This window comes from Saimiri boliviensis, chromosome 19 (assembly GCF_048565385.1).
Source record: "Saimiri boliviensis isolate mSaiBol1 chromosome 19, mSaiBol1.pri, whole genome shotgun sequence".
Classification (NCBI taxonomy): Eukaryota; Metazoa; Chordata; class Mammalia; order Primates; family Cebidae; genus Saimiri; species Saimiri boliviensis.
The window spans coordinates 36,981,210-37,006,775 of record NC_133467.1 but is presented as its reverse complement, the minus strand read 5'-3'; the positions used below and the strand labels follow the sequence as shown (position 1 = coordinate 37,006,775).

General features: G+C 46.3%; 1 protein-coding gene across 1 annotated transcript in view; it reads left to right on the top strand.

The window, feature by feature from the left end:
* Positions 1 to 3,781: 3,781 nt before the first annotated feature.
* Positions 3,782 to 25,566, top strand: part of INTS3 (integrator complex subunit 3) — a 53,103-nt gene continuing 31,318 nt past the window's right edge. The window contains exons 1-5 of the mRNA XM_003941874.4: positions 3,782 to 4,630; positions 16,323 to 16,406; positions 16,955 to 17,038; positions 24,036 to 24,149; positions 24,357 to 24,441. Coding sequence (XP_003941923.1) covers positions 4,481 to 4,630; positions 16,323 to 16,406; positions 16,955 to 17,038; positions 24,036 to 24,149; positions 24,357 to 24,441 — 517 coding nt within the window. The 5' untranslated portion in view covers positions 3,782 to 4,480. The remainder of the gene's footprint in view (positions 4,631 to 16,322; positions 16,407 to 16,954; positions 17,039 to 24,035; positions 24,150 to 24,356; positions 24,442 to 25,566) is intronic.

The following is a 25,566-nucleotide window of genomic DNA, read 5'->3' as shown; positions in this document are numbered from 1 at the left end:
AGGATGGTCTCGATCTCTCGACCTCGTGATCCACCCGCCTCGGCCTCCCAAAGTGCTGGGATTACAGGCTTGAGCCACCGCGCCCGGCTTTTATCCTTTTTTCTCTAATCTTGTCTTCTTGTTTTATTTCACTGAGTTGATCTTCGACCTCTGATATCCTTTCTTCTGCTTGATCAGTTTGGCTGTTAAAACTTGTGCATACTTCATGAAGTTCTCATATTGTGTTTTTCAGCTCCATCAATTCACTTATATTCCTCTCTAAATTGTGTATTCTTGTTAACATTTTGTCAAATCTTTTTTCAAAGTTCTTAGTTTCTTGGATTGGTTTAAAACAAGTTCTTTTTTTTTTTTTGAGACGGAGTTTCGCTCTTGTTACCCAGGCTGGAGTGCAATGGCGCGATCTCGGCTCACCGCAACCTCCACCTCCTGGGTTCAGGCAATTCTCCTGCCTCAGCCTCCTGAGTAGCTGGGATTACAGGCACGTGCCACCATGCCCAGCTAATTTTTGTATTTTTAGTAGAGACAGGGTTTCACCATGTTGACCAGGATGGTCTCGATCTCTCGACCTCGTGATCCACCTGCCTCGGCCTCCCAAAGTGCTGGGATTACAAACTTGAGCCACCGTGCCCGGCCTTGTACTTTTTTTTTTTTTTTTTTTTTTTTTTTGAGACGGAGTTTCGCTCTTGTTACCCAGGCTGGAGTGCAATGGCGCGATCTTGGCTCACCGCAACCTCCGCCTCCTGGGTTCAGGCAATTCTCCTGCCTCAGCCTCCTGAGTAGCTGGGATTACAGGCACGCACCACCATGCCCAGCTATTTTTTTTGTATTTTTAGTAGAGACGGGGTTTCACCATGTTGACCAAGATGGTCTCGATCTCTTGACCTTGTGATCCACCCGCCTCGGCCTCCCAAAGTGCTGGGATTACAGGCTTGAGCCACCGCGCCCGGCTAAAACAAGTTCTTTTAATTCACAGAAGTTTCTCATTATCCACATGTTGAAGCCTGCTTCTGTAATTGGAACACACTCGTTCTCCATCAAGCCTTGTTCCGTTGCTGATGAGGAACTGGGATCCCCCACTGAGGGAGAGGCGTTCTGATCTTGGGTATTCTCAGCCTTTTTTGGCTGTTTTCTTCCCTTCGTTATAAATTTATCCATCTGTGGTCTTTGTATTTACCGTCTTTGTAACTGGTTTTCTGAGTGGACGTCGGACTTATTGATTCTCAGCGCTGAAATCTGAGCAACCCACTGCACCGACTAAATCAGCGGCATTAAGATTGATGATGCTTTTCTGATTCTGCACCAAGAACCGTCGCTCCAAGGCGCCGGCAAAACCGCCTCGCCGGTCACAAGAGTCGCGCTGGCGACCCGTGGGGCCCCTCCGCTGGGAATCTCCTGGTGCATGAGCAACAAGAATTCGTGTGAAGGTATGGCGTCCTCTTGTTCTTTGCGCTTTCACTGGGAGCTACAATCCCGAGCTGCTAGTGGTCAGCCATCTTGGATTTCTCTCGTTTTCCAGTTTAAAATGTGATCTCGCCGGGCATGGTGCCTCATGCCTGTAATCGCAGCACTTTGGGAGGCCAAGGTGGGAGAATCACGAGGTCAAGGGATTGAGACCATCCTGGCCAATATGGTGAAACCCTGCCTCTACTGAAAATACAAAAATTCACCAGGCATGGTGGTGTGCACCTGTAGTCCCAGCTACTTGGGAGGGAGAGGCAGGAGAATCTCTTGAACCCTGGAGGTGGAGGTTGCAGTGAACTGAGATTGCGCCACTGCACTCGAACCTGATGACAGAGTGAGGCTCTGTCTCAAAAAAACAAAAACAAACAAACAAAAAACTCACATCCATTATGTCACATAATGTTCTCAAAGCTCACACGCAACCCTTACCTCCATTTTACAGGAAGTAAAATAAGCAAGAATGATGCTTTTGTTTTTTGGCTACCCAGTTGAAGGAGTGGAAGTGGAGAAGGAACAAAGAAATCTGTAACTGAGCCAGGTGGCTCAGGCCTGTAATCCTAGCACTTTGTAAGGCCCAGGTAGCAGATCACCTTAAGTCGGGAGTTCGAGACCAGCCTGACCAACATGGAGAAACCCCATCTCTACAGAAAAAAATACAAAATTAGCCAGGCATGGTGGCACATGCCTGTAATCCCAGCTACTGGGGAGGCTGGGGCAGGAGAATCGCTTGAACCCGGGGGGCAGAGGTTGCAGTGATCTGAGATCGCGCCACTGCACTCCAGCCTGAGTAGTAAGAGTGAAACTCCGTCTCAAAAAAAAAAGAAAGAAAAAAATCTGTAACTGGTGTGGTCGATGAATCGTAAACACCACTAGACTCAGAAAAGCCTGTGGATTTATTTTTTATTTTTATTTTTATTTTTTGAGACGGAGTCTTGCTCTGTCGCCAGGCTGGAGTGCAGTGGCGCGATCTCAGCTCACTGCAACCCCTGCATCCTGCGTTCAAGCGATTCTCCTGCCTCAGGCTCCTGAGTAGCTGGGACTACAGGCACGTGCTACGATGTCCAGCTAATTTTTGTATTTTTAGTAGAGATGGGGTTTCACCAGGTTGGTCAGGATGATCTCGATCTCTTGACCTGGTGATCCTCCCACCTTAGCCTCCCAAAGTGCTGGGATTACAGATGTGAGTTACCACGCCCAGTGGTGGTTTTTTTTTTTCTTTTTTCTTTTTTTTTGAGACAGAGTCTCGCTTTGTCGCCAGGTGCCAGGCTGGAGTGCAGTAGCACCATCTTGGCTCACTGCAACCTCCGCCTCCTGGGTTCAAGCAATTCTCCTGCCTCCCAAGTAGCTGGGATTACAGGCATGTGCCACCATGCCCGGCCAATTTTTGTATTTCCGTAGAGACGGGGTTTCACTATGTTAGCCAGGATGATCTTGTTCTCTTGACCTCGTGATCCGCCTGCCTCGGCCTCCCAAAGTGCTGGAATTACAGGCATGAGCCAGTGCGCCCGTTCTGGATTTTTTTTTTTTTTTTTTTTTTTTTAAGGCAGACTTTAAAAATGGCGAAATTTGATCTATCTTTGGACCTGCGTAAAATAATCGTAATGTGCTCTTGAAAAAAAAAAATGCTGAGACACACAGATGGTGAACCAAGAAATACAAATGGACATACAAAAAATCAAGGATAGGCTGCTTTCGCAACACATCATAACACTCCCCATTGGGTCAAAGTAGTGACTTCAGTGACATAGGTCAGTCCCAGATATTCAAAACAAAAATGAAGTTGGTTCTATCATTTGGAACATTCTTGCTGTAGGTAGGCTGGCACGATTCGAACGACTTGTTTTGCAAAAGTTGGGTCATTGCACTTTTTTTGCAAAGGCTGGTAATTGCGCTTGTGTGAGTGCACACATTTGCCTGTGTGATGCACTCAGCTGTGGGAGCTGGCTTCATACCATCCGACGGCATTTGCTCTGTGACTGCCTACGGGTTAGAGCACCGTTCCCTCCCTCGCCCTGCCACTTCGTGGCAGGTTTCGTGTCTCCCAAAGCCACGCAGGGACAGCGAACAGGTTCCTGCACCCACCCAAATTCTAGAAGGAGGAAGGAAAAGGGCGGGGGGCGCCCCCGCGCATGCGCGTCAGCGCACGCAGGCGCAGTCTCTCTCCTTCCTGATCGCCTCGCGCTCCACCCCACCCGAAAGCAAAGGAGGGAAGCGATTGGGCACGCTGGTTGCCCATCAGACCAGGATCTCTTCTCCTCAACACAATTGGTAGACGGGAAAAAGGCCAGTCCGCCGAGGTCTTCCTACCCCTCGGAGACTCAGCGCCACCGCGGAAGCAGCTATTGGCGGAGGGCCGCAGCCGGGACTGCTCACTTCCGGCGCGGGACTAGACGATTTCTCCCCCTTCCCCGCCGTCACCCTCCGCCTTCCCACCCCCCGCCCTTCCACCATGGCCGCCTCTGTGTGGTGTGGGGAGACGCTGGTCCTCTGTGTCCTCCCATAGCGCTTATTGCCTCACCCTCACCCCCTAGGGGCCGGATCCAAAGGCGCTTCACTCCCCACGCCTTGGGGCATCAGCCAGGAAGGTTTCCTACCCCCTTCTTCGGGGCAGGACTCCTCTTACCCCCACTGGGGAAAGAGGCAGAAACTTAGGGTTTTTCCTCCTTTTCTTAGGGTCAGACGCTCTTAGGGTCCACTTCTTCAGGGGCGGAAGCCATTCCTACCCTTCCCATAGGGGCGCAGGCCCTTACCCCACTGTACTTCGGAGCCAACGGCTTTCCCTCAGCACTGCCACCCCAGAGTCAGGACCCAGAGACCTGTTTGCCTTCGCCCCCAACGCAGGCGCGGCCTTTTGGAGAGGAGGGAGGAGTGGAGACGACAGGGGCCCTTGCTCTCCCCTCCCCAACTTGTTCTTCTTGCCCCCCCCCCCCCCCCCGGTCCCTGGCAACCCAAAGTTCCCGATTTCTAGGACTTTCCATCCAACCACTCCCTGACCTTTTCCCGTCTCCTCGCTGCAGCCATGGAGTTGCAAAAGGGAAAAGGGGCGGCAGCAGCTGCTGCTGCTTCGGGAGCAGCGGGAGGTGGAGGAGGAGGAGCGGGAGCAGGAGCCCCAGGAGGGGGGAGGCTGCTACTTTCAACCAGTTTGGATGCCAAGGATGAGTTAGAGGAGGTAGGTGTGGGGGGCGGGAAGGGAGTTAAGAAATTGGGTTTTGGAGGGATACTGGAGCGGATACCGGGTGGGGGGACGAGGGGGGCGGGGGAGGAGGCTTTCAAGTTTTTTTCTGAAGCAACACAAACACTGCTCCAGCTTCCTGCTCCTGAAGGAAGAAGTGTGGGCCAACTTCCTGGACAGGTTGTCATAGTAACAGCAGCCACTAGTATGAAAATGGGTGGGGGGTGTTTGTGAAGGAAGAATACAGCACCCAGATTTACCGAATTTATTTTTGACGTTCCTTTCCACATACATACCACAGCTATTTTTACTATCAACCCTGTTTCAGACTTAGGTCATATATTGAATTGAGACGTGTGTGTGTTAGATGTTTGGGGGCCGATGAGAGCTAGCGGTAGGCCTCGGACTCTCCTGCTAGATGCTATCATTGATTTCATCTGGACACAACCAGTTGCTAATGATGTTAACTGGGCGTTTAGAATGAGTGAGGACTTAAGAAAAGTGAGTACTGTTTAGTTTGGTGGCATTTAGCCACAGCAGTGGGGTGAATGGTACCTAGAGGACTCTCCTTCAGAACCAGATAGCACACACAGAGAGAACATATGGTTCTAAATAAGAGGGCAGAGTGAAGCAATGCAGTGGACCTGCATGAGGGCGTTAGGGGACCTGATAGTTGCCCCTCCTGCCCTCTTCCCCACCTTTTTCCTCCTGCCCCTACCATCCCAGAGTTGATCATGTATACCTTTCCACTGCTACAAATGAGAATATATACTTAGGAATACTATGAGATCCAGAACTGGAACGTGATTGCTCAGCTGTTCGTAATGCCTAATATTCAACTCGGTGGTTATCAAGGAGTACATTAACAGGTCCTGGCTCTTCACTGGCCGTTTCCCTGCTTCTGACTTTATCAGATATTAGAGGATGGGCAGGCAGATGCATGAAATTCAAAGTTTAGATTTGAAAAAATGGGTCAGATACAAGATAGTAGAACATATATGCAAAAATGAACTTTGTAAATCAAGAGGTGGCTGGATAGTAACTTTGTGTATTATACACCAGCAAATGTCTACTTGCTGTCTGCCTTCCTGTCATGCTTTTCCCTCATGATTCTCTGGGCATTCAGGTAAATCAGAGTTAGTTTTCTGTTGTCTGTAGTCTGTAGTTATCAGCTAAGGTAGATGTAATTACGAATGTAAACAATATATTCCCAAAACAAGTGAGAGTGACTTTAGGACTGCCTGGCAATTGAAATTATCTACTTTTTTTTTTTTTTGAGACGGAGCTCGCTCTGTTGCCAGGCTGGAGTGCTGTGGTGCAATCTTGGCTCACTGCAACCTCTGCCTCCTGGGTTCAAGCGATTTTCCTGCCTTAGCCTCCAGAGTAACTGGGACGACAGGCGCGCGCCACCACGCCCAGCTGATTTTTGTATTTTTAGTAGAGACGGGGCTTCACCATGTTGGCTGGGCTGGTCTCAATCCCTTGACCTCGTTGTCCACTCGCCTTGGCCTGGGATTACAGGCGTGAGCTACCATGCCCAGCCAGAATTATCTATTTTTAAAGAAATGGCCACTGTCATTGTCTAAGTATTTTTTTTTTTTTTTTTTTTTTGAGACGGAGTTTCACCCTTGTTACCCAGGCTGGAGTGCAATGGCACGATCTCGGCTCGCCGCAACCTCCGCCTCCCGGGCTCAGGCAATTATCCTGCCTCAGCCTCCTGAGTAGCTGGGATTACAGGCACGTGCCACCATGCCCATCTAATTTTTTGCACTTTTAGTAGAGACGGGGTTTCACCATGTTGACCAGGATGGTCTCGATCTCTCGACCTCGTGATCCACCCGCCTCGGCCTCCCAAAGTGCTGGGATTACAGGCTTGAGCCACCGCGCCCGGCTGTCGGAGTATTTTTTAATCCCTGTGTACTAGCACTGGAGCTCTAGAAGTATAGAAAGTTGATAATGACTGCCTTTGATCCCGCAATCAGAGTGGAGGGCGAAAGACCCGGGGGTTGGAATCCCTACCCTGATTCTTAGAGGCATCATGTGCTTCTCCTTTAATTCAATTCACCGGATAGTACAGCATCCTGTTCTTCTGAGCAGTGACGTGTTTGCTACTAAATGAAATGATGCAGCAGGAGGGGACCGTCAAAGAGGGGAAGCATGTGCATTTTCTTGCTTTTTTTTATACTGAGAGTGAACTTTCAACTGTTCCCAGGGAAAAGGGGGAGGGAGGGCCTCTCTTTTTTTTCTGATCTCCATAATGTGGATGTTTCCCAGTATGTCTCAGACTCCCTTTCTGCCCTTTGTCCTTTGCATTTGAATTTTCCAGCAAGACTTGCCACACTATTTTTTTTTTTTTTCCCTATGTGTGTGGTTCGGTTATCCCCACTAAACCAGAGGGTCTCTAAGGGCAAGACTTACTGGGTTCTTCCTCTGGGTCTCCCCACAGATCTCTGCACACAGAAGTTATCAAAACCTGTTGTTGACCGACTGATCTCTGCTTGTTCTGGCTTGGTTGTTTTCCTACCTATTGCTCAGGAACGCAGAGGTAGTTCTGACCATAGATGCTTACTGTGGGCTGAGTCTGATAGGAAAACAGGATGGAAGACATCCAAGGTCTGCCTTTCAAAGCTTATCTAATTGCTTGAGTTAACACACCCACAAGGAAGGCAAAACAAAACCAACCAACCAAACAAACAAAAAACAGACTGGTTAGAGTAGTGAAGTGACTGGGGTTATTACAATTGGGTGTGATTAGGAGAGACCTTTAGAGATCTGGAGTAGGAAGCATTGGTCAAGAGCATCCCAGGCAGGAACTCTAACTCTTCTACCCTAGGGAGCATTTGGTGTATCCTTTCTTCTCTTTGGCCCCGTTTTTCCCCTTGGAAGGCGGAAGTCTTCTTGCCCATTCCCATCCCAGTTTGGGGAGGGAATGAGATAAAAATAGTGCCAGAGATTGAAGGAGTTTAGAACATACAGTTTAGCTCCTGGTTTATCTTTTGCCAAAGAGGAACCATTCACTTTTCAATCAGGCTGATAGCAGGAGGCCAAAGAAGTCAGAACTTCCTCTTAAGCCCTGGATAGGTTTCAGAGTTTCATTTGGTTAGAGGTACGTCAATACCAGGTTTTCCCCAAGAAATAATTCATACCCGTATATGGGGAATCTCCAGGGAATAGGTTTTGAGTCACTTCTAGATTTTGTCCCCTTAAATCATAATTTCATACGCAGGTGTCTCATGGTTGTAGAATACTTTGAACCCAGCTTGTTCAATAACTCCTTACCTACATGACTCCTTGGAGACTTTTTTTTTTTTTTTAAGACGGAGTTTCACTCTTGTTGCCCAGGCTGGAGTGCAATGGCGTGATCTTGGCTCAATGAAACCGCCGCCTTCTGAGTTAAGTGATTCTCTGCTTCAGCCTCCCAAATAGTTGGGATTACAGGTGCCTGCCACAACGCCCAGCTAATTTTTTGTGTTTTTAGTTGAAATGGGGTTCCACCATATTGGCTAGGCTGCTCTCGAACTCCTGACCTCGTGATCCACCTGCCTTGGCCTCCCAAAGTGCTGGGATTACAGGCTTGAGCCACCACGCCCAGCTGTCCTTGGGGATTTTTATGACTTCCCATATGGAGTTCAGTGGCACAGTCTCAGCTTACTGCAACCTCCACCTCCCGGGTTCAAGCGATTCTCCTGCCTCAGACTCTTGAGTAACTGGGACTACAGGTGTGCACCACCATGCCCAGCTAAATTTTGTGTTTTTAGTGGAGATGGGGTTTCACCATATTGGCTAGGCTGCTCTTGAACTCCTGACCTCGTGATCTGCCTGTCTTGGCTTCCTAAAGTGCTAGGATTACAGGTGTGAGCCACCACACCCAGTCAGTAGTATGCTTTTTTACCAGATGGTATATTCACTTGGCTGAGGGAGGGGAAATGGAAAGGTTAGAGGGGTTCCTACAGCTTGAATCTCCAGCTTTGGGTATATACTGGCAAACAGAAAGGGCTTCTCCCCTTCCTCCCCATCTCATCTGCTGCTGCTGTCGTCATGGAAACCATGGTCAGGTAGTCTTAGTATTAGAAAAATTAGTTCAGGAGCTCCTAGAGAGTGTAAATAATTTTTTCTCAGCTGTCTAAGGTACTGTCATGGAGTGCTTACTCTGAACAGAGCCATTCTGCCAGCAATTGTTGGCATCTGAACCTATGATTCAATTTTTACTAAAAGCCTCCAGAAACTAGGGGAAAAGGGTTGCTATTACTTGATTGTAGGGATCTGGCTTCCTGTGACTGTCTTTGAAGGGACTGTCTTTGTCACCCTGAATGATTTGTAATTAATTTTTCCCATCCCTGTTTGGAAAAGTAATTTCTATAGTTCAGGAAGAGTAAAGCATCCTTTATACATATTGTTGCCTGTGAACAGAAAGGACTGGCCATCACATTCTTTCCTCATTGTGGTTATCCACCCATCCAAATACTGGACACTCACTTTCTACAACCCGAGCTGGGCCTCTCTGTTCCAAGAGGCCACTTTTCTCCTTCACTGGGCAGTGACCCATAGAATTGACTCAGGCCTCTGAGCAAAGCTCACGGGAGCTAGGGAAGGGGCCTAGAGAAACTGTTCAGGCCAAGGCCTCTCAGCCACAGATCATTGCCAGAGACTAAGCTAGCTCATAGGGCTGTGTAGTCAGCTTTGCAGGATCTTGGTGCAGGGTACGTCATTCAGGCTCCTCCCTCTCCCCTACCGTTTCCTCTTGTCTCCTGGAAGACAGAAGTTTATAGAGAGTAGGTAGGAGAGAAAGATTTTTAGCCTGGTCAGGCACTTATCCATATCCTATAGTAGGAGTTTTCAGGAATCTTTAAGGCCATCCCATTAGAAGTAGTGGCTGGGAATGGGGAGGTTTTAGTCCGCTAAATTTAGTTGTGTAATGGCTGAGCTTCCCACAAATTGAATAGGGTTTTTTGTCTGTTTGTTGTTTTTTGTTTTTCTTGAAACAGAATCTTGCTCTGTCACCCAGGCTGGAGTGCAGTGGCATGATCATTGCTCACTGCATCCACGACCTCCTGGGCTCAAATAATCCTCCCACTTCAGCCTCCCAAGTAGCTATAGGTACACCCCCACACCCAGCTAATTTTTTTTTTTTCCGAGACAGAGTCTCACTCTGTCTTGGAATGCAGTGGTGTGGTCTTGGCTCACTGCAACCTTTGCCTCCCTGGTTCAAGCGATTCTCCTGCCTCAGCCTCCCAAGTATCTGGGACTAAAGGTGCGTGCCACCACATCCAGCTAATTTTTGTATTTTTAGTAGAGACGGGGTTTCACCATGTTGGTCAGGTCAGGCTGGTCTCAAACTTACGACCTCATGATCTGCCTGCCCCAGCCTTCCTGGGATTATAGGCATGAGCCACCGTACCTGGCCCACCTAGCTAATTTTTAACATTTTTTTTTGTAAAGACAGAGTCTTCATTGTGTTGCCTAGGCTCGTCTTGAACTCCTCTCCTCAAGTGATTCCTCCCCACCTTGGCCTCCCAAAGCGCTGAGATTACAGGCATGAACCACTGTGCCTGGCTGCAAATTGAATAGATTCTAATTTAACTGAGGCTGTATGCTAGGTGCTTTCACATATGTTATTTTGTTTAATCATTACAGCAGCCTTATGATAGAGGCATTATCTCTGTTTTGAGGGGTTTTATGTGGCTAAATTACCCAAATTAGCCTCAGGCTGGCAAGTGGTGGAGGGTTCTTTTTATGGTATGCTTTCTGTCAGTTTGCTTATTAGCTATCTGCTGTTTGATTTTGCCTTTCCTCTCCATTGATTCAGCAGAGATTTTTCCTTTTGATAGGAAAGAATATCTAGAATTTTAGAATGCTATGTCACTGCTTGTTCACCATCTCCTCTGAAACTGCTCGTTAACCTAGGCTGTGTGCAGGGCTCCCCACAGCTCTCCTAGCAAGAACAGTCTGAACCTAGCAGCTGGAGTAATTGATTTCCCAGTCCTTGATAATTTTCTTGGGTAGAGAGGGATAAGTTGTTTTTTTTGTTTGTTTTTTGTTTTGAGACAGAGTTCCACTCTTGTTGCCCAGGCTGGAGTGCAATGGCATGATCTCGGCTCACCGCATCCTCCACTTCAAGCAATTCTCCTATCTCAGCCTCCCGAGTAGCTGGGATTACAGGCTTGTGCCACCACACGTGACTAATTTTGTATTTTTAGTGGAGATGGGGTTTCTGTATGTTGGCTAGGCTGGTCTCGAACTCCTGACCTCAGGTGATCTGCCCTCCTTGGCCTCCCAAAGTGCTGGGATTACAGGTATGAGCCACTGTGCCTGGCTTTTTTTTTTTTTTTTTTTAAAGATAGGGCCTTGTTTTGTAACCCAGGCTGGAATACAGTGGTGCAATCACAGTTTATTATAGCCTACAGCTCTTGGGCTCAAGTGATCCTCCTGCCTCAGCCTCCCAAGTAGCTGGGACTACAGGTGCACATGGTCATGCCTGGCTAATTTTTAAGTTTTTATAGAGATGGGGGAGTTCTCATCCTATTACCCAGGCTGGTCTTGAACTCCTGGCTTCAAGTGGTTCAACCACCTCAGCCTCCCAAAGTATTGGGTTTATAGGTGTAAGCCACTGTGCCCGGCAAGAGGGATAAAATTTAAAAAGAGAGGAAGCCAAGCCAGAGGTTTTTCCTTCCCTCCCCTTGTCATATAGGAGCTGGAATAGGTAATACTGGATCTCAGAGCTTGTGGGAGAGGTGAGCTGTGAGAGTCATAGCTCAGCTTTCATGTGACCTTACAGCTCCTTGTCACAAGAACACAGGTGTTTTTTTTGTTGTTGGTTTTTTTTTTGAGTCAAGAGTTTCACTCTTGTTACCCAGGCTGGAGTGCAATGGCGCGATCTCGGCTCACCGCAACCTCCGCCTCCTGGGTTCAGGCAATTCTCCTGCCTCAGCCTCCTGAGTAGCTGGGATTACAGGCACGTGCCACCATGCCCAGCTAATTTTTTGTATTTTTTTTAGTAGAGACGGGGTTTCACCATGTTGACCAGGATGGTCTCGATCTCGACCTCGTGATCCACCTGCCTCAGTCTCCCAAAGTGCTGGGATTATAGGCTTGAGCCACTGCGCCCGGCCACAGGTGTTTTTTATTCAGGCTTAGCTGCCAATCTGACCTAATTTGGGGCATAGGCAGACCTGATGTTGGGTAAGTAGTTTGGGGCTTATTTTAGGTTGATGTTTTGTAGCTATGGGAGCTACAAACATTTGCCTTGCCTCAACACTCAGTTCTGCCCTGTACCATCTATACTCTTACACAGGGTAGACATAGAAAACCTGAGGATAATGGTAAAGGAGAAACATGATTGTCATTCATTCTTTTTTTTTCTTTTTTTCTTTTTTTTTTTTTTTTTGAGACGGAGTTTCGCTCTTGTTTCCCAGGCTGGAGTGCAATGGCGCGATCTCGGCTCACCGCAACCTCCACCTCCCAGGTTCAGGCAATTCTCCTGCCTCAGCCTCCTGAGTGACTGGGATTACAGGCTCGCACCACCATGCCCAGCTGATTTTTTGTATTTTTTTTTTTTTTAGTAGAGACGGGGTTTCACCATGTTGACCAGGACGGTCTCGATCTGTTGACCTCGTGATCCACCTGCCTCGGCCTCCCAAAGTGCTGGGATTACAGGCTTGAGCCACCGCGCCCGGCCAATTGTCATTCATTCTTAAAGCTCTATCCCGTTATCCGTATTTGTCAGTTATTCAAAATGCTGCAGTAGAACCACTTCTCAACAGGATGTGTGCTGATGACCTCTAAGATCAGGTAGAAGTAAACGAGCCTTCCTTTGTCCTTTTGCCAGCATCATTATCACTGGAAATTGGTTTTCCTTAAACAGTTTTTGGGTTAATCCTCAAGATAAAGTTTTAAAAGGACTCAGGAAATAGTTTAGGTGGTAATAATGAGAGGTTTACTCACTTATGAGATACATTTTGTCAATATCTTACCAACACTGCTTCTTCTGAACAGGGACCAGTGACTAAGGTTCCCTTAGAATGTCAAACACATTCCATGGTGGGGTTGAAACCAGAGTGGCTGTTGGATAGGCTTTAATGCAGCTGTTTCCATCCTTGTTTAACTGGAGACCCTGGTAGGTTTTTTCTTTTCTTTTCTTTTTTTTTTTTTTTTTGAGACGGAGTTTCACTCTCGTTACCCAGGCTGGAGTGCAATGGCGCGATCTCGGCTCACCGCAACCTCCGCCTCCTGGGTTCAGGCAATTCTCCTGCCTCAGCCTCCTGAGTAGCTGGGATTACAGGCACGCGCCACCATGCCCAGCTAATTTTTGTATTTTTGGTAGAGACGGGGTTTCACTATGTTGACCAGAATGGTCTCGATCTCTTGACCTCGTGACCCACCCGCCTCGGCCTCCCAAAGTGCTGGGATTACAGGCTTGAGCCACCGCGCCCGGCTTCTTTTCTTTTTTCTTCTTCTTCTTTTTTTTTTTTTTTTTTTTTTTTTTTTTTGTGACGGAGTTTTGCTCTTGTTACCCAGGCTGGAGTGCAATGGTGCCATCTCGGCTCACCTCAACCTCCGCTCCTGGGTTCAGGCAATTCTCCTGCCTCAGCCTCCTGAGTAGCTGGGATTACAGGCATGCGCCACCATGCCCAGCTAATTTTTTGTATTTTTAGTAGAGACGGGGTTTCACCATGTTGACCAGGATGGTCTCTATCTCTTGACCTCATGATCCACCCGCCTCGGCCTCCCAAAGTGCTGGGATTACAAGCTTGAGCCACTGTGCCCGGCTCATTGTTTTTTAGGTTTGTTTTTAACCTATTGGGACATTTCAAATATAAAAAAGTAGAATGGTAAAATCTTAATGTAGCCATCACTCTGCTTCATTACTTAGTGGTAGATGGCAATCTTGTTTTATCTTCTTTTCAGCTACCTCTGAAACAAATCTAAGATATATAATTTTACCTGTAAACATTTTGTATATACTAAGTCTATAAGAAAAGAACTTTTTGGCCAGGTGTGGTGGCTCATGCCTGTAATCCCAGCACTTTGGAAGGCCAAGACAGGTGGATCACAAGGTCAGGAGATCAAGACCATTCTGGTGAACATGGTGAAACCCCATCTCTACTAAAAATACAAAAATTAGCAAAATACAAAATACAAAATACAAAAATACAAAAGGGCGTGGTGGCACGTACCTTTTATCCCAGCTACTTGGGAGGCTGAATTAGGAGAATCCCTTGAACCAGGGAGTCAGAGGTTGCAGTGAGCTGAGATCACATCTCTACACTCCAGCCTGGTGACAGACCTAGACTCTGTCTTTAAAAAAAAAAAAAAAAAAAAGACTTTTAAAAAACATAACCAAAATATTTATATCATACCTAAAAACATTAACAATAATGTTCTGTTGCCTAGGCTGTAATGCAGTGGTACCATCATAGCTCACTGCAGCCTTGCCCTCCTGGACTCAAGTGATCCTCCCACCTCAGCCCCCTGAGTAGCTGGGACCACAGGCATGCACTGGCATGCTCAGCTGATTTTTTTTTTTTTTTTTTTTCAGTTGTAGAGATGGGGTTTCCCTATGTTGCAATGCTGGTCTTGAACTCCTGGGCTCAAGCAGTCCTCCTGCCTCCCAAAGTGCTGGGATTACGGGTGTAATCTACCTTGCCCGGCCCTTAAGCATTTTTGATAGGCCATTTGTTTTGTAGAATATCTCTCAATTTGGGTTGCCTGAAATTTCTTCATGATTGGACTGAGTTTATACATTTTTGGCAAGAAAACCATAAAAGTGATGTTAAATCCTTTCAGTGCACCCTATCAGAGGCACATAGTGTTAATGTGTGTCATTATTTGGTGGTATTAACTAGGATCGCTTGGTTAAGGTAGTGTCTTCCAGGTTTTCCTACAGGGATTATTATGTTCTTTTTGTAATTAATAAGTATTTTGAATGTATGTAAATAATCTTCTTTCTCTGAAAAGTTTCGCCTACTGGTTTTATCATCCATTGTTATTTGCCTGAATCAGTTATTAGTTTCACCATTTCCTCTACGTTTATTAGTTGGCATTGTACTGTAAGGAAGAGCTCGCCTTTCTCCTTTATTACATATGTGTCTGCAAGAATTGACTTATGGATTCTTTCTTTATTTGATGGATGATAATATTAAGTCTTTGGGATTACAGGCGTGAGCCACTGCATCTGGCCACAGTCTTTTTTTTTTTTTTTTTTTTTTTTTGATGGAGTCTCGCTCTGTTGCCCAGGCTGGAGTGCAATAGTGTGATCTCGGCTTACTGCAACCTCTGCCTCCTGGGTTCAAGCAATTCTCTTCCTCAGGCGTCTGAGTAGTTGGGATGACAGGTGCCTGCCACCATGCCAGGCTAATTTTTTTTTTTTTTTTTTTTTTTTTTTTTTGAGACGGAGTTTCGCTCTTGTTACCCAGGCTGGAGTGCAATGGCGCGATCTCGGCTCACCACAACCTCCGCCTTCTGGGTTCAGGCAATTCTCCTGCCTCGGCCTCCTGAGTAGCTGGGATTACAGGCATGCGCCACCATGCCCAGCTAATTTTTTGTATTTTCAGTAGAGACGGAGTTTCACCATGTTGACCAGGATGGTCTCAATCTCTTGACCTCGTGATCCACCCGCCTCGGCCTCCCAAAGTGCTGGGATTACAGGCTTGAGCCACCGCGCCCGGCGTATTTTTATTTTTATTTTTTTATTTTTATTATTATTTTTTTTTTGAGACGGAGTTTTCGCTCTTGTCACCCAGGCTGGAGTGCAATGGCGCGATCTCGGCTCACCGCAACCTCCGCCTCCTGGGCTCAGGCAATTCTCCTGCCTCAGCCTCCTGAGTAGCTGGGATTACGGGCACGTGCCACCATGCCCAGCTAATTTTTTGTATCTTTAGTAGAGACGGGGTTTCACCATGTTGACCAGGATGGTCTCGATCTCTCGACCTTGTGATCCACCCGCCTCAGCCTCCCAAAGTGCTGGGATTACAGGCTTGAGCCACCGCGCCCGGCGTATTTTTATTTTTTTTTAGTAGAGACAGCTTTTCAGCATTTTGGCCTGGCTGGTTTTGAACTCCTCCTTTTGACCTCGTGATCCGCCTGCCTCTGCCTCCCAGAGTGCGGGGGTTACAGGTGTAAGCCACTGCACCCAGTCCTCAATCTCTTAATATATGGGTTTTCCTAACTTTTTTTCTTGTGATTTATGTGTTAAAGAAATCAGGTTGGCTGGGTGTGGTGGCTCATGCCTGTAATCCCAGCACTTCACTGCAGTGGGTGAATCACGAGGTCAGGAGTTCAAGACTAGCCTGACCAATGTGGTGAAACCCTGTCTCTACTAAAAATACAAAAATTAGCTGGGTGTGGTGATATGTGCCTGTAGTCCCAGCTGCTTTGGAGGCCAAGGCGGGGGAATTGCTTGAACCCGGGAGACAGAGGTTGCAGTGAGCCAAGATTGCACCACTGCACTCCAGCCTGGGCGACAAAGCGAGACTCCGTCTCAAAAAAAGAAAAAAAGAAATAAATCAGGTCACCTCTTAATAGTTTCCACATTCTAGATTTTGCTGGTTATACCCTCATGGTGATTTTATTAGTAAATTGGCAGTTAGATCTAGGGGCATGATCAGGTTTAAATTGTTAAACTTTAGGGGGCCAGAAGTACTTCCTAAGTGGTGTTATGACACACTGCTCATTTTTTCTCACCCCTTCCCAGAGATTGGAAAGATGTATGAGTATTGTGACATCGATGACTGCTGGTGTCTCTGAGAGAGAAGCCAATGATGCCCTCAATGCCTATGTAAGTAGAATGCTCTTGCAGCCATTTCTGCTGCTGTGAAAGCCTTGTGACATGGTCAAAAAGATGGAAAGACTAAGTGGTTGGGGGCAGGGGACTGAAGTTCATCATGTCTTGACTCCCTGAATCAGATTTCTCAGTTCTTCTCTCCTATTGTGGGAGCCTGTCTCTTGGAGACTTGGGCATCTTTCAGTGCAGCTTTTTTTTAAATAAGAGATGTGGTCTTGCTATGTTGCCCAGGCAGGAATGCAGTGATTGTTCACAGACGTGATTATAGTGCACTGTGGCCTTGAACTCCTGGGCTCAGGTGATCCTTCTGCCTCAGCCTCTGGAGTAGCTGGGACTGTAGGCATGCACCACCACACCCGACGTCCTTATCTCTTTCTTTTTTTTTAATCTCATTTATTTTAAGAGAAGAAAATTATCAGATTTAAAAGTTGATTATTCTCCTTTGCGTCTTCCTTAGAAGTCCCATGTTTTCTGGGAGAAATTGAGTTTGAGAACTTTCTGCCTGTGGTGCAGCTAATTTGTTTTCCTTTTTCACATTCCAGGTGTGCAAAGGCCTCCCCCAACATGAAGAAATCTGCCTGGGCCTGTTTACTCTCATCCTCACTGAACCTGCCCAAGCCCAGAAGGTAAAACACCCTCGTTCTAGACCCATAAACCCTCCTCATATATGATCTGGGATATGGTGGAACTTAACAGTTTAACTGAGGTAGTATGAAACTCCTTGACCAGAGCTAGATCACCTTGTTCGCGAAATAGAGTTACCAGTCCCTTTATACTCAGTAAATTGGTCCATTCTCTGACTAAAATCCTTTCTCTATCTCTAGATTCTGAAGCTAAATGGCAGTCACAAAAGTGAAAAAACACATAGAGTTTTAAATTTTAAATTTATGAGGCAAGGCTAAAAAAGTTGGGATTTAGGCCGGGCGCGGTGGCTCAAGCCTGTAATCCCAGCACTTTGGGAGGCCGAGGCGGGTGGATCACGAGGTCAAGAGATCAAGACCATCCTGGTCAACATGGTGAAACCCCGTCTCTACTAAAAATACAAAAAAAAACTAGCTGGGCATGGTGGTGCATGCCTGTAATCCCAGCTACTTAGGAGGCTGAGGCAGGAGAATTGCCTGAGCCCAGGAGGCGGAGGTTGCGGTGAGCCGAGATCGCGCCATTGCACTCCAGCCTGGGTATCAAGAGCGAAACTCCGTCTCGAAAAAAAAAAAAAAAGTTGGGATTTAATCCAGGGAACAGAAGAGAACAACTGTAACCGAGTCCATGGGAGTTCTTGTCCAGAAGAGCCCGGCCAGTAGTTTACAGATTCTGCCACCGGCAGGTGAATAGAAAGCAGGCTTAACATTTCAGTAAATAGGATTTAGATGAGACAGCTTAATGTTATGTTACATGCTTGATGTGATGTTACATGATTATGTTACATAATTCAGTGATTAGGAGAACACTTGAGTATACTGGAGTCAGACTTCCTGAGGAATATTGTATGAAAACTAGTGTGGGGTTCTTCACAAACTGGAGTCCCCTTTATGTGGAATGGTTCAAGTAGGTTCCCTCCTTGAGGTGAAGGACTAGGCAGGGTGATCTCTCTGAATTCTGTTCTTTTTCTTTTTCTTTATTTTGAGACAGAGTCTTGTTCTGTCACTCAGGCTGGAGTGCAGTGGTGCGATCTTGGCTCACTGCAACCTCTGCCTCCTGGGTTCAAGCGATTCTCCTGCCTCAGCCTCCCGAGTAGCTGGGATTACAGGCATGTGCCACCATGCTCAGCTAATATTTGTATTTTTTTTCTTTTTTAGAACTTAGAACAATTCTAAAAATATTTGTATTTTTAGTAGAGATGGGATTTCACCATGTTGGCCAGGCTAGTCTCAAACTCCTGACTTAAGGTGATCCACCTACCTTGGCCTCTCAAAGTGCTGGGATTATAGGCGTGAGCCACTGTACCCGGCCTGTTCTTTTTATAATAAAGTAGCAAAATTCTGTCTTCTGCCTCTCCAAATTTTCCTTTTCCAGCACCTCTGTGTCCTTTGAGTCTTGGTATAATGAGTTAAAGTATGTGTCTAGTATCTGGCATTAACTATATGACACTAATAAGAGAAGAGCCTGGAATGGGGGAATTAACATCTCATTGGTTCTTCCCTGAATAAAGGGGATGTGGAGGGAAACAAACATGCTTTGTGCCCAGCATTCTCTTAGACTGTATCCAGGCAAGATCTCATTTGATCCTCTCTGAAAACCGTATGCAGTTGGTGGCTCTGTCTTCTTCTCCTAACCACTCCCAGTTTACCTGTGAGGCAACTTGGAGGTCAGAGATGATGCCATATGTTCAAGGGGAACCAAAAGAAAATCATTTTCAGGAATAAGAACAGGATGCTCATGGTCCCTTGGCATAGCTGCTTGAATTAATCTCAGGGAAGGATTTATGGGTGTGGGAACCTGATCTGTTTGTACTTCTGCTGCCAGCTGGAATAGGGTCTGGGGTGAGGGTGGGCAGTGAGGCAACAAGTATTCACAAATCCTTGGTTTCCCAAGACAGCCAAGGCCATTCTGGGCCGGGACCTTGTCAAGTTAAATTGCTGTTTCATTTTTATACCAAATTTATCATCAAGATCCTTGAAGACAAATGAATGTTTCCAGTTGGGTTGTGTTAAAGAGTGATATGATCCAGTCCAGCCCATCCATTTTAAAGCAATTGTTGGCAAAGATGAGAGTGGATGGGTTGGGTTAAAGTTTAACTTCCTCTTGTGTGGGTTTTTAAAAATCTTTGTGTGTGTGTGTGCCCGTCATTGGCTATGTGTGGGTTTTTATAAATACCGTTTGAATTCCGTTTAGTTATTTCAGTGCAAATTAGTCATGCCTGCTGGAAAGGTTTGTTTGTTTCAGGTGGTCTGATCCCACCTGGGTAAATCAGTAAACCTCAGTGAAGCGGGCAGGGTTTGTGTGGTATTTCTAGCTCTTTGGCTGGCCTATCTGTAAGAGGCCACTGGGTTCTGCAAGGTAAATGCTTACTATGTCATGAATTTGACCATCCAGACACAGCAAGACTAAAGTATCTACTCTTCTTTTTGCCCTGTAACAGCCCCATGCAGGAGGCCCAGGCCCTCTGCAGAAGTGCAAGCATTTGCCTCGGGTCCCATAGCTGGTTGACGCCTTTGCTAGCTTTCATGTTCACATACTAGAAGTTTCCAAGTAAATCCCTTACCTGTGAGCCTTCTAGGCTGAGCCCCCGGGTCAGGCTTCTTCAAACAAAGGCAGTAAAGATAGAATTAGGAGGACAGTTTTAGGCAGATGAACTCTCAAGTAGTGACTCATTCAGAGACCTTGAGCCAGGTCAGAGCATGATGGAAGAATTAGTGATGTATGTCCCTACAGCTTTGATCCTTCTCCCTAAAAGAGTGTTTATTTTGTAAAAATACTTCTGTCCTAGAGAAGTTTTAGGTGGGCGTTACTGATGAGGACTGATTGTAATGCATTATTTTAGGCTTCAGCTTAAAACAAGTGGTTTTGTAAGTATTTATATTTGGGATTAATTCTGCCTTTGGAACAGATGGATTTGAGATTCAGTTGTTTCCGAATCTCCATGGCCTGAGACAGGAAGTGGATATGGTAGAGAAGTAGTGAAAACTGAGTCTTCTTGAGCACATAGAAGCCTGCTATGGGAAAGCATGAGCTGAGGAGTCTCTGTTCGTACTGGCGGGCAGGTTCAAGGAGTTAGGGCCAACTCTCTGGGATTTGGTGAGATTAGGATGGATTGAACAGGTGAACAAGAGAATTCAGTTAAGGAGAAAGCAGGTCAGTATTGGCAAAGAATAGAGGATGCATGGGGTGGATTTTGTCTCAGTTGTACCTTCTTGATTTGCATCTGTCCTCTTGGCAGCTCTTGGGAATGTTTATATCTTTTGAGTTTATTTATTTTCTTTTTTGTATTTTATTTTTATTTTTTTAAAACATAGAGATAGGGTGTTACCATGTTGGCCAGGCTGGTCTCGAACTCCTGACCTCAGGTGATCCACCTATCGGCCTCCCAAAGTGCTGGGATTACATGCGTGAGCCACCACGCCTGGCCCAGTTTATTTATTTTCTATTTGGTGTCTGAACCACACAGCTGGGAGCAGGCCTGACTAGGGAACTGTGGTGAGGAGTGAGGCTCAGGTAGATTCCTAAGCTATGCAGGCAGTGGTAGTCAATAGATAAAGGTAATGGGGAATGGTCTAATGTCAAGGTCTGTCTTCATCAAAGGGTCAAAGACTCAGGCCCAGACAGTTCTTGGTCTAGGTATGTCTCCCAGCAGGCAGCTCTAGAAAGAAGCTTGGGGGCTCTGGGGCCTAGGCTGACACATCACTGCTCTTGACACATTCAGTCACCTTTACTTTGTTTTAAGACTCTCCACTTCTCTCTTCCTCACTGAGGTAGGGGTGTGTGTGTGTGTGTGTGTGTGCGCGCGCGCGCACACGCATGCTTGTGCGTGTTTGTTTGTTTCATCTGCTGCTTTTCCAAGCTGGTCAGCAACTGGCACAGAGGTTTGTAACACAACTGGCAACTTTAAGGATATAGTACTGCCAGTACCCAGCTGCCATTTCTTTACCAGCAGTTGCGGTTAGTAAAGTTCCCAGATGGAGCATGGAATTAGGCAGACTGTATTTGCTGTCTTCATCTGATCCTGTATCTCCTGAGAGAACTTGTCCTCCTTCCCTGTCCTGAGTCTATCCTGCATTCATTTGAACAACAACGTTCTCTAGTTAGTAGTGTATATCTTTGGCCTGAAACAGATTTTCTCTCTGCCTCTACTTCATTTATCCTCTCTGCCCCTTCTGTGACTTACCTCTAGGGGAGGGTCCAGGACTTAACTATCAGTATTTGCTGACCAGTACATTGACAGTAATTCCCTGGATCCCTTTATTGCTTTCTTGTTTCCTTATTTTTTTGGTCTCCCAACCATCATTCTCTTTTGGGAATGAAGTTTACGCATATGGAACACCTCTAACTGTGGGTATTTTCATCATTAGTTTGTTTGACTTAACGACAACAGAGGCAGAAGGAAGTGACACTAGCTAATCTGTTAGAAGTCTCTCATCAAATTAAGGCCGGAGAGCAGATGGTATTGAGGGGTACATCTCTTTTGAATGCACAGGATGAAAGAGTTTAGAAATGTTGCTGGCGGAGTGGCTCCTGCCTGTAATCCCAGCGCTTTGGGAGGCCAAGACAGAAGAAAGGCGGAGTCTCGAAACTGTTGCAAACTCTTACCCTATCCCCAGCAGCCTCTTCTGGTTATTTCTAACGTTGGTAAAAGAGGTGGTTAAGCATGTTATTATAGAATTAGAGTGCCTGGCTTTGAATCCTGGTTCTTATCTCATTATATGACCTAGAACAAATTACTTTAAGCTCTCTGTGCCTGTTTCCTCATCTGTAAAAATAAAAATAATAAGTATTATCTATTTCAAAAGGTTGTTAGGTATATCAAATGCAGTAATATACATATTATTGTTATATTATTGCTTGCCATATAACAACATCCTTGCTGTACTTTTTTTTTTTTTTCTTTTTTGAGACAGGGTCTCTCTTTGTCACCTAGGCTGGAGTACAATAGCATGATCTTGGCTCACTGCAGCCTCCACCTACTGGGTTCAAGTGATCCTCTCGCCTCCGCCTCTCTTGTATCTGGGACTACAGGCAGGCACGTGGCATTGCACCCGGCTAATTTGATTTTTTTTTTTTTTTTTTTGAGGCAGGGTCTCACTCATTGCTCAGACTGGAGTGCAGTGGTGCGATCTCGGCTCACTGTGACCTCTGCCTCCTGGGTTCAAGCAATTCTCCTGCCTTAGGCTCCTGAGTAGATGGGAGTACAGGTGTACAGGCGTGTGCCACCACGCCTGGCTAATTTTTGTGTTTTTAGTAGAGACAGGGTTTCATCATGTTGGTCAGGCTAGTATCAAACTTCTGACCTTGTGATCCGCCTGCCTCAGCTAATTTTTTTTTTTTTTTTTTTTGAGGCGGAGTTTCACTCTTGTTACCCAGGCTGGAGTGCAATGGCGCGATCTCGGCTCACCGCAACCTCCGCCTCCTGGGTTCAGGCAATTCTCCTGCCTCAGCCTCCTGAGTGGCTGGGATTACAGGCACACGCCACCATGCCCAGCTAATTTTTTGTATCTTTGGTAGAGACGGGGTTTCACCATGTTGACCAGGATGGTCTCGATCTCTCGACCTCGTGATCCACCCGCCTCAGCCTCCCAAAGTGCTGGGATTACAGGCTTGAGCCACCGCGCCCGGCTGCCTCAGCTAATTTTTGTATTTTAGTCGAGATGGAGTTTCACCGTGCTGGATAGACTAGTCTTGAACTCCTGACCTCAGGTGATTTGCCCACCTCAGCCTCCCAAATAGTGCTGGGATTATAGGCATGAGCCACTATACCCAGCCCTTGCTATACTATATTGTTATTATTGATGCCATCCTTGTCACTGGTCTTCAGAGGTTGTGGGAAGCTACCTGCCTAATTTCTACTCTTTCTGATGAGACCCTGACAGTACAGAACTCAGCAGGCTAAGGAAGTTGCTAATGAGGCCCCCTAAGGTATTCCTCCTGGAGTCTGGTCTCACTAGAGAGACAGGGTAAAAAAAAAAAAATAACTAAGGGGAAGAGAAACAGTAATCTCACAGAAGAAATTAGTATGCCCTCCCTCACCTCCTCCAGGGTTTGGTATGCTGAAAGATCTCTCCTTTTTCATTAGGCAGCAGAAGGAAAGGGCATTCCAGAGAAAAGAACAGATATTTAGTTCAACTGGTTATGGTGGCTTGTGCCTGTAATCCCAGCTACTTGGGAGGCTGAGGTGGGGGAATCACTTGAGGCCAGGAGTTTCAGCCTAGGGAACATAGTGAGACCTCGTTTCTAAAAAAAAAACAACCCATTTAAAAAATTAGCTGGGTGTGGTGGTGCATGCCTGTAGTACCAGTTACTGAGTCACCCAGACCATAGTGCAGTAGCCTAGCCGGGGTGCAGTTCAAAGCTGCAGTGAGCTTTGATCATCCCACTGTACTCCAGCCCAGGCAACAGAGTAAGACCCCCAGGATAAAAACTAAAAGTTCAAAAAAATTTCAGTTTTCTTTCTGCCCTTAACTGTCTAGGGCCCCTCCCTAAATCTTCTTCCCTTATTACTACCTTTGCTGTATCTGGCTGGATCAGTTCTGGTCTAAAAACCTCTTTGTGATCCTTTCTGGCTTGTTCAACCAAATCCATTTTGCAGTGACCTTTTACTGACTGGCAGATGAAAAGCAGATGGCCTCCACCTGGTTTTGCTCAGCCTGTGGCATCAAACAGTATGACACTTCCTAAGATGGGAAGTAGGGGGACAGGGATAGTACTAGGAGGCTTGCTCAGCAGGCTTTTCTGCCTCATTAAAGGATAACTCAGTATCCTTTTCCTCACTCTGTGTGAAAGAGCAGGGGACAGGTTTGGGATGAAGGACCCCTGTAGAAAGAAAGTGTCCAGAATGGAAAATATGTCATTGCTACTCAGTGTCTTATTGGTATTAATTAAGTTTAAGGGTTTAGAGGGCAAGGGGTCCATTGTGGTTGGGGTGAGGACCTTATCTTCAGCTTGCTGGCTGCTTACAAACTTTATGTCTGACAGTGTTACCGGGACTTGGCTCTGGTGAGTCGTGATGGCATGAATATTGTCCTGAATAAAATCAACCAGATACTTATGGAGAAGTACCTGAAGCTGCAGGATACCTGCCGAACTCAGGTAAGACCAGAAAGAAAAGACAGGATCCAGCTCAAAGAGAGAGGATGGATCCTCTCTCTGTCAGAAAGGGAAAGAGGAATAAGGGCTAACACACCCCTGTCATTCTGTGTCTAAACTGTAATGTGCTCCTTTCAGTTGTAATTGAATCAGCTCCCTTCTCAGACTCACAAGTCCTGTTCTTCATTTGTTTTTCCCTCTTTCCTTTAGTTGGTGTGGTTAGTGCGGGAACTGGTGAAGAGTGGGGTTCTGGGAGCCGATGGTGTTTGTATGACGTTTATGAAGCAGATTGCAGGTGAGTTTGATGGCAGGAGCATAAAGAAAAAAGGAGGGGAGCCCAGAGACTAAATAGAGACAATAAAAAATGATAAGTGCCAAAGGGATGGAATTCCTGGATTGCTTAGACTGTTTCCTTCTGATACGGACATCTTCTGGCCACATATGTGGTAGAAATCAATTGATTGAAAAGTCATGGGGGCCCTTTTAAAGCAGTAAGTTGCCTCATTTTCTTTTGTGCCAAACCCAGGTCTTGACAGAATATCCGGCCTATTTTAGCCAGTCTTCATGCTGAGATTTTATGGCCTTTCAGAGCAGGAAGAAATGGGGAGAGAAGTGAGGGCAGTAATTTGTTCCCATGTCCCTGTGCTTTCAGAAACCTAGACATCTTCCCTGGCTTCACCCGCATGTTCTGAACGCTTGCTCCCTAATAATTATGACCTGTTATTGGGGCCAGAATGAGCGACAAACTATGTCACAGAACAGACCCTGACATTTAGATTTTATTCTCATCTTGACCTCAGTGACATCTGTCTGAGCCACCACATATTCAAGAGGCTACTCCCAAGATTGATGCGTTTGTTTAAAAGTGACCTGCTACTACCTCACCATTAGCCCATCGGAGCTTGCTTCCTCTTTAGGATTTTATGTAACACTGATGCTCCTATTCTGATGTGTATGAACCTTAATCTGTGTGATGTGTGACTTATGAATATTGAATTTTTTAACTGTGAGCTGGGGCAAGGCATAGCATTGTTGTGCTGGCTATTTTTATCCTCTCTCCTGGCACTTTCTTCCCTGTTTGGCACTCCCAGCCCCCATTTCTTATCCCAAGACTGGTCTGGCATTGCTGCATGTTAATTCTGTCCCAGGAAGTTTTATAGTAAGCCCTAAAGACTGTTACCTGGAAATAAACTCTTGGCCTGTTGGGGGCCTGAGTGGAGGACTCAGGGCATCCAGTTGCTAGACTGCAGCTGCTAGCAGCCACCTGTACCTCTCAGGCCCTATCTGAGATATCATCCTTTCTTTCCAACTGTGGGCTTCTCATATCTACTTCTCAAACATTAATTTTCATGGGCCAAAATGTTCCCATTCCAACTCACAGTCTATGGAAAAGTAGCAGCTGTGGTTTCTAGAAAAATTC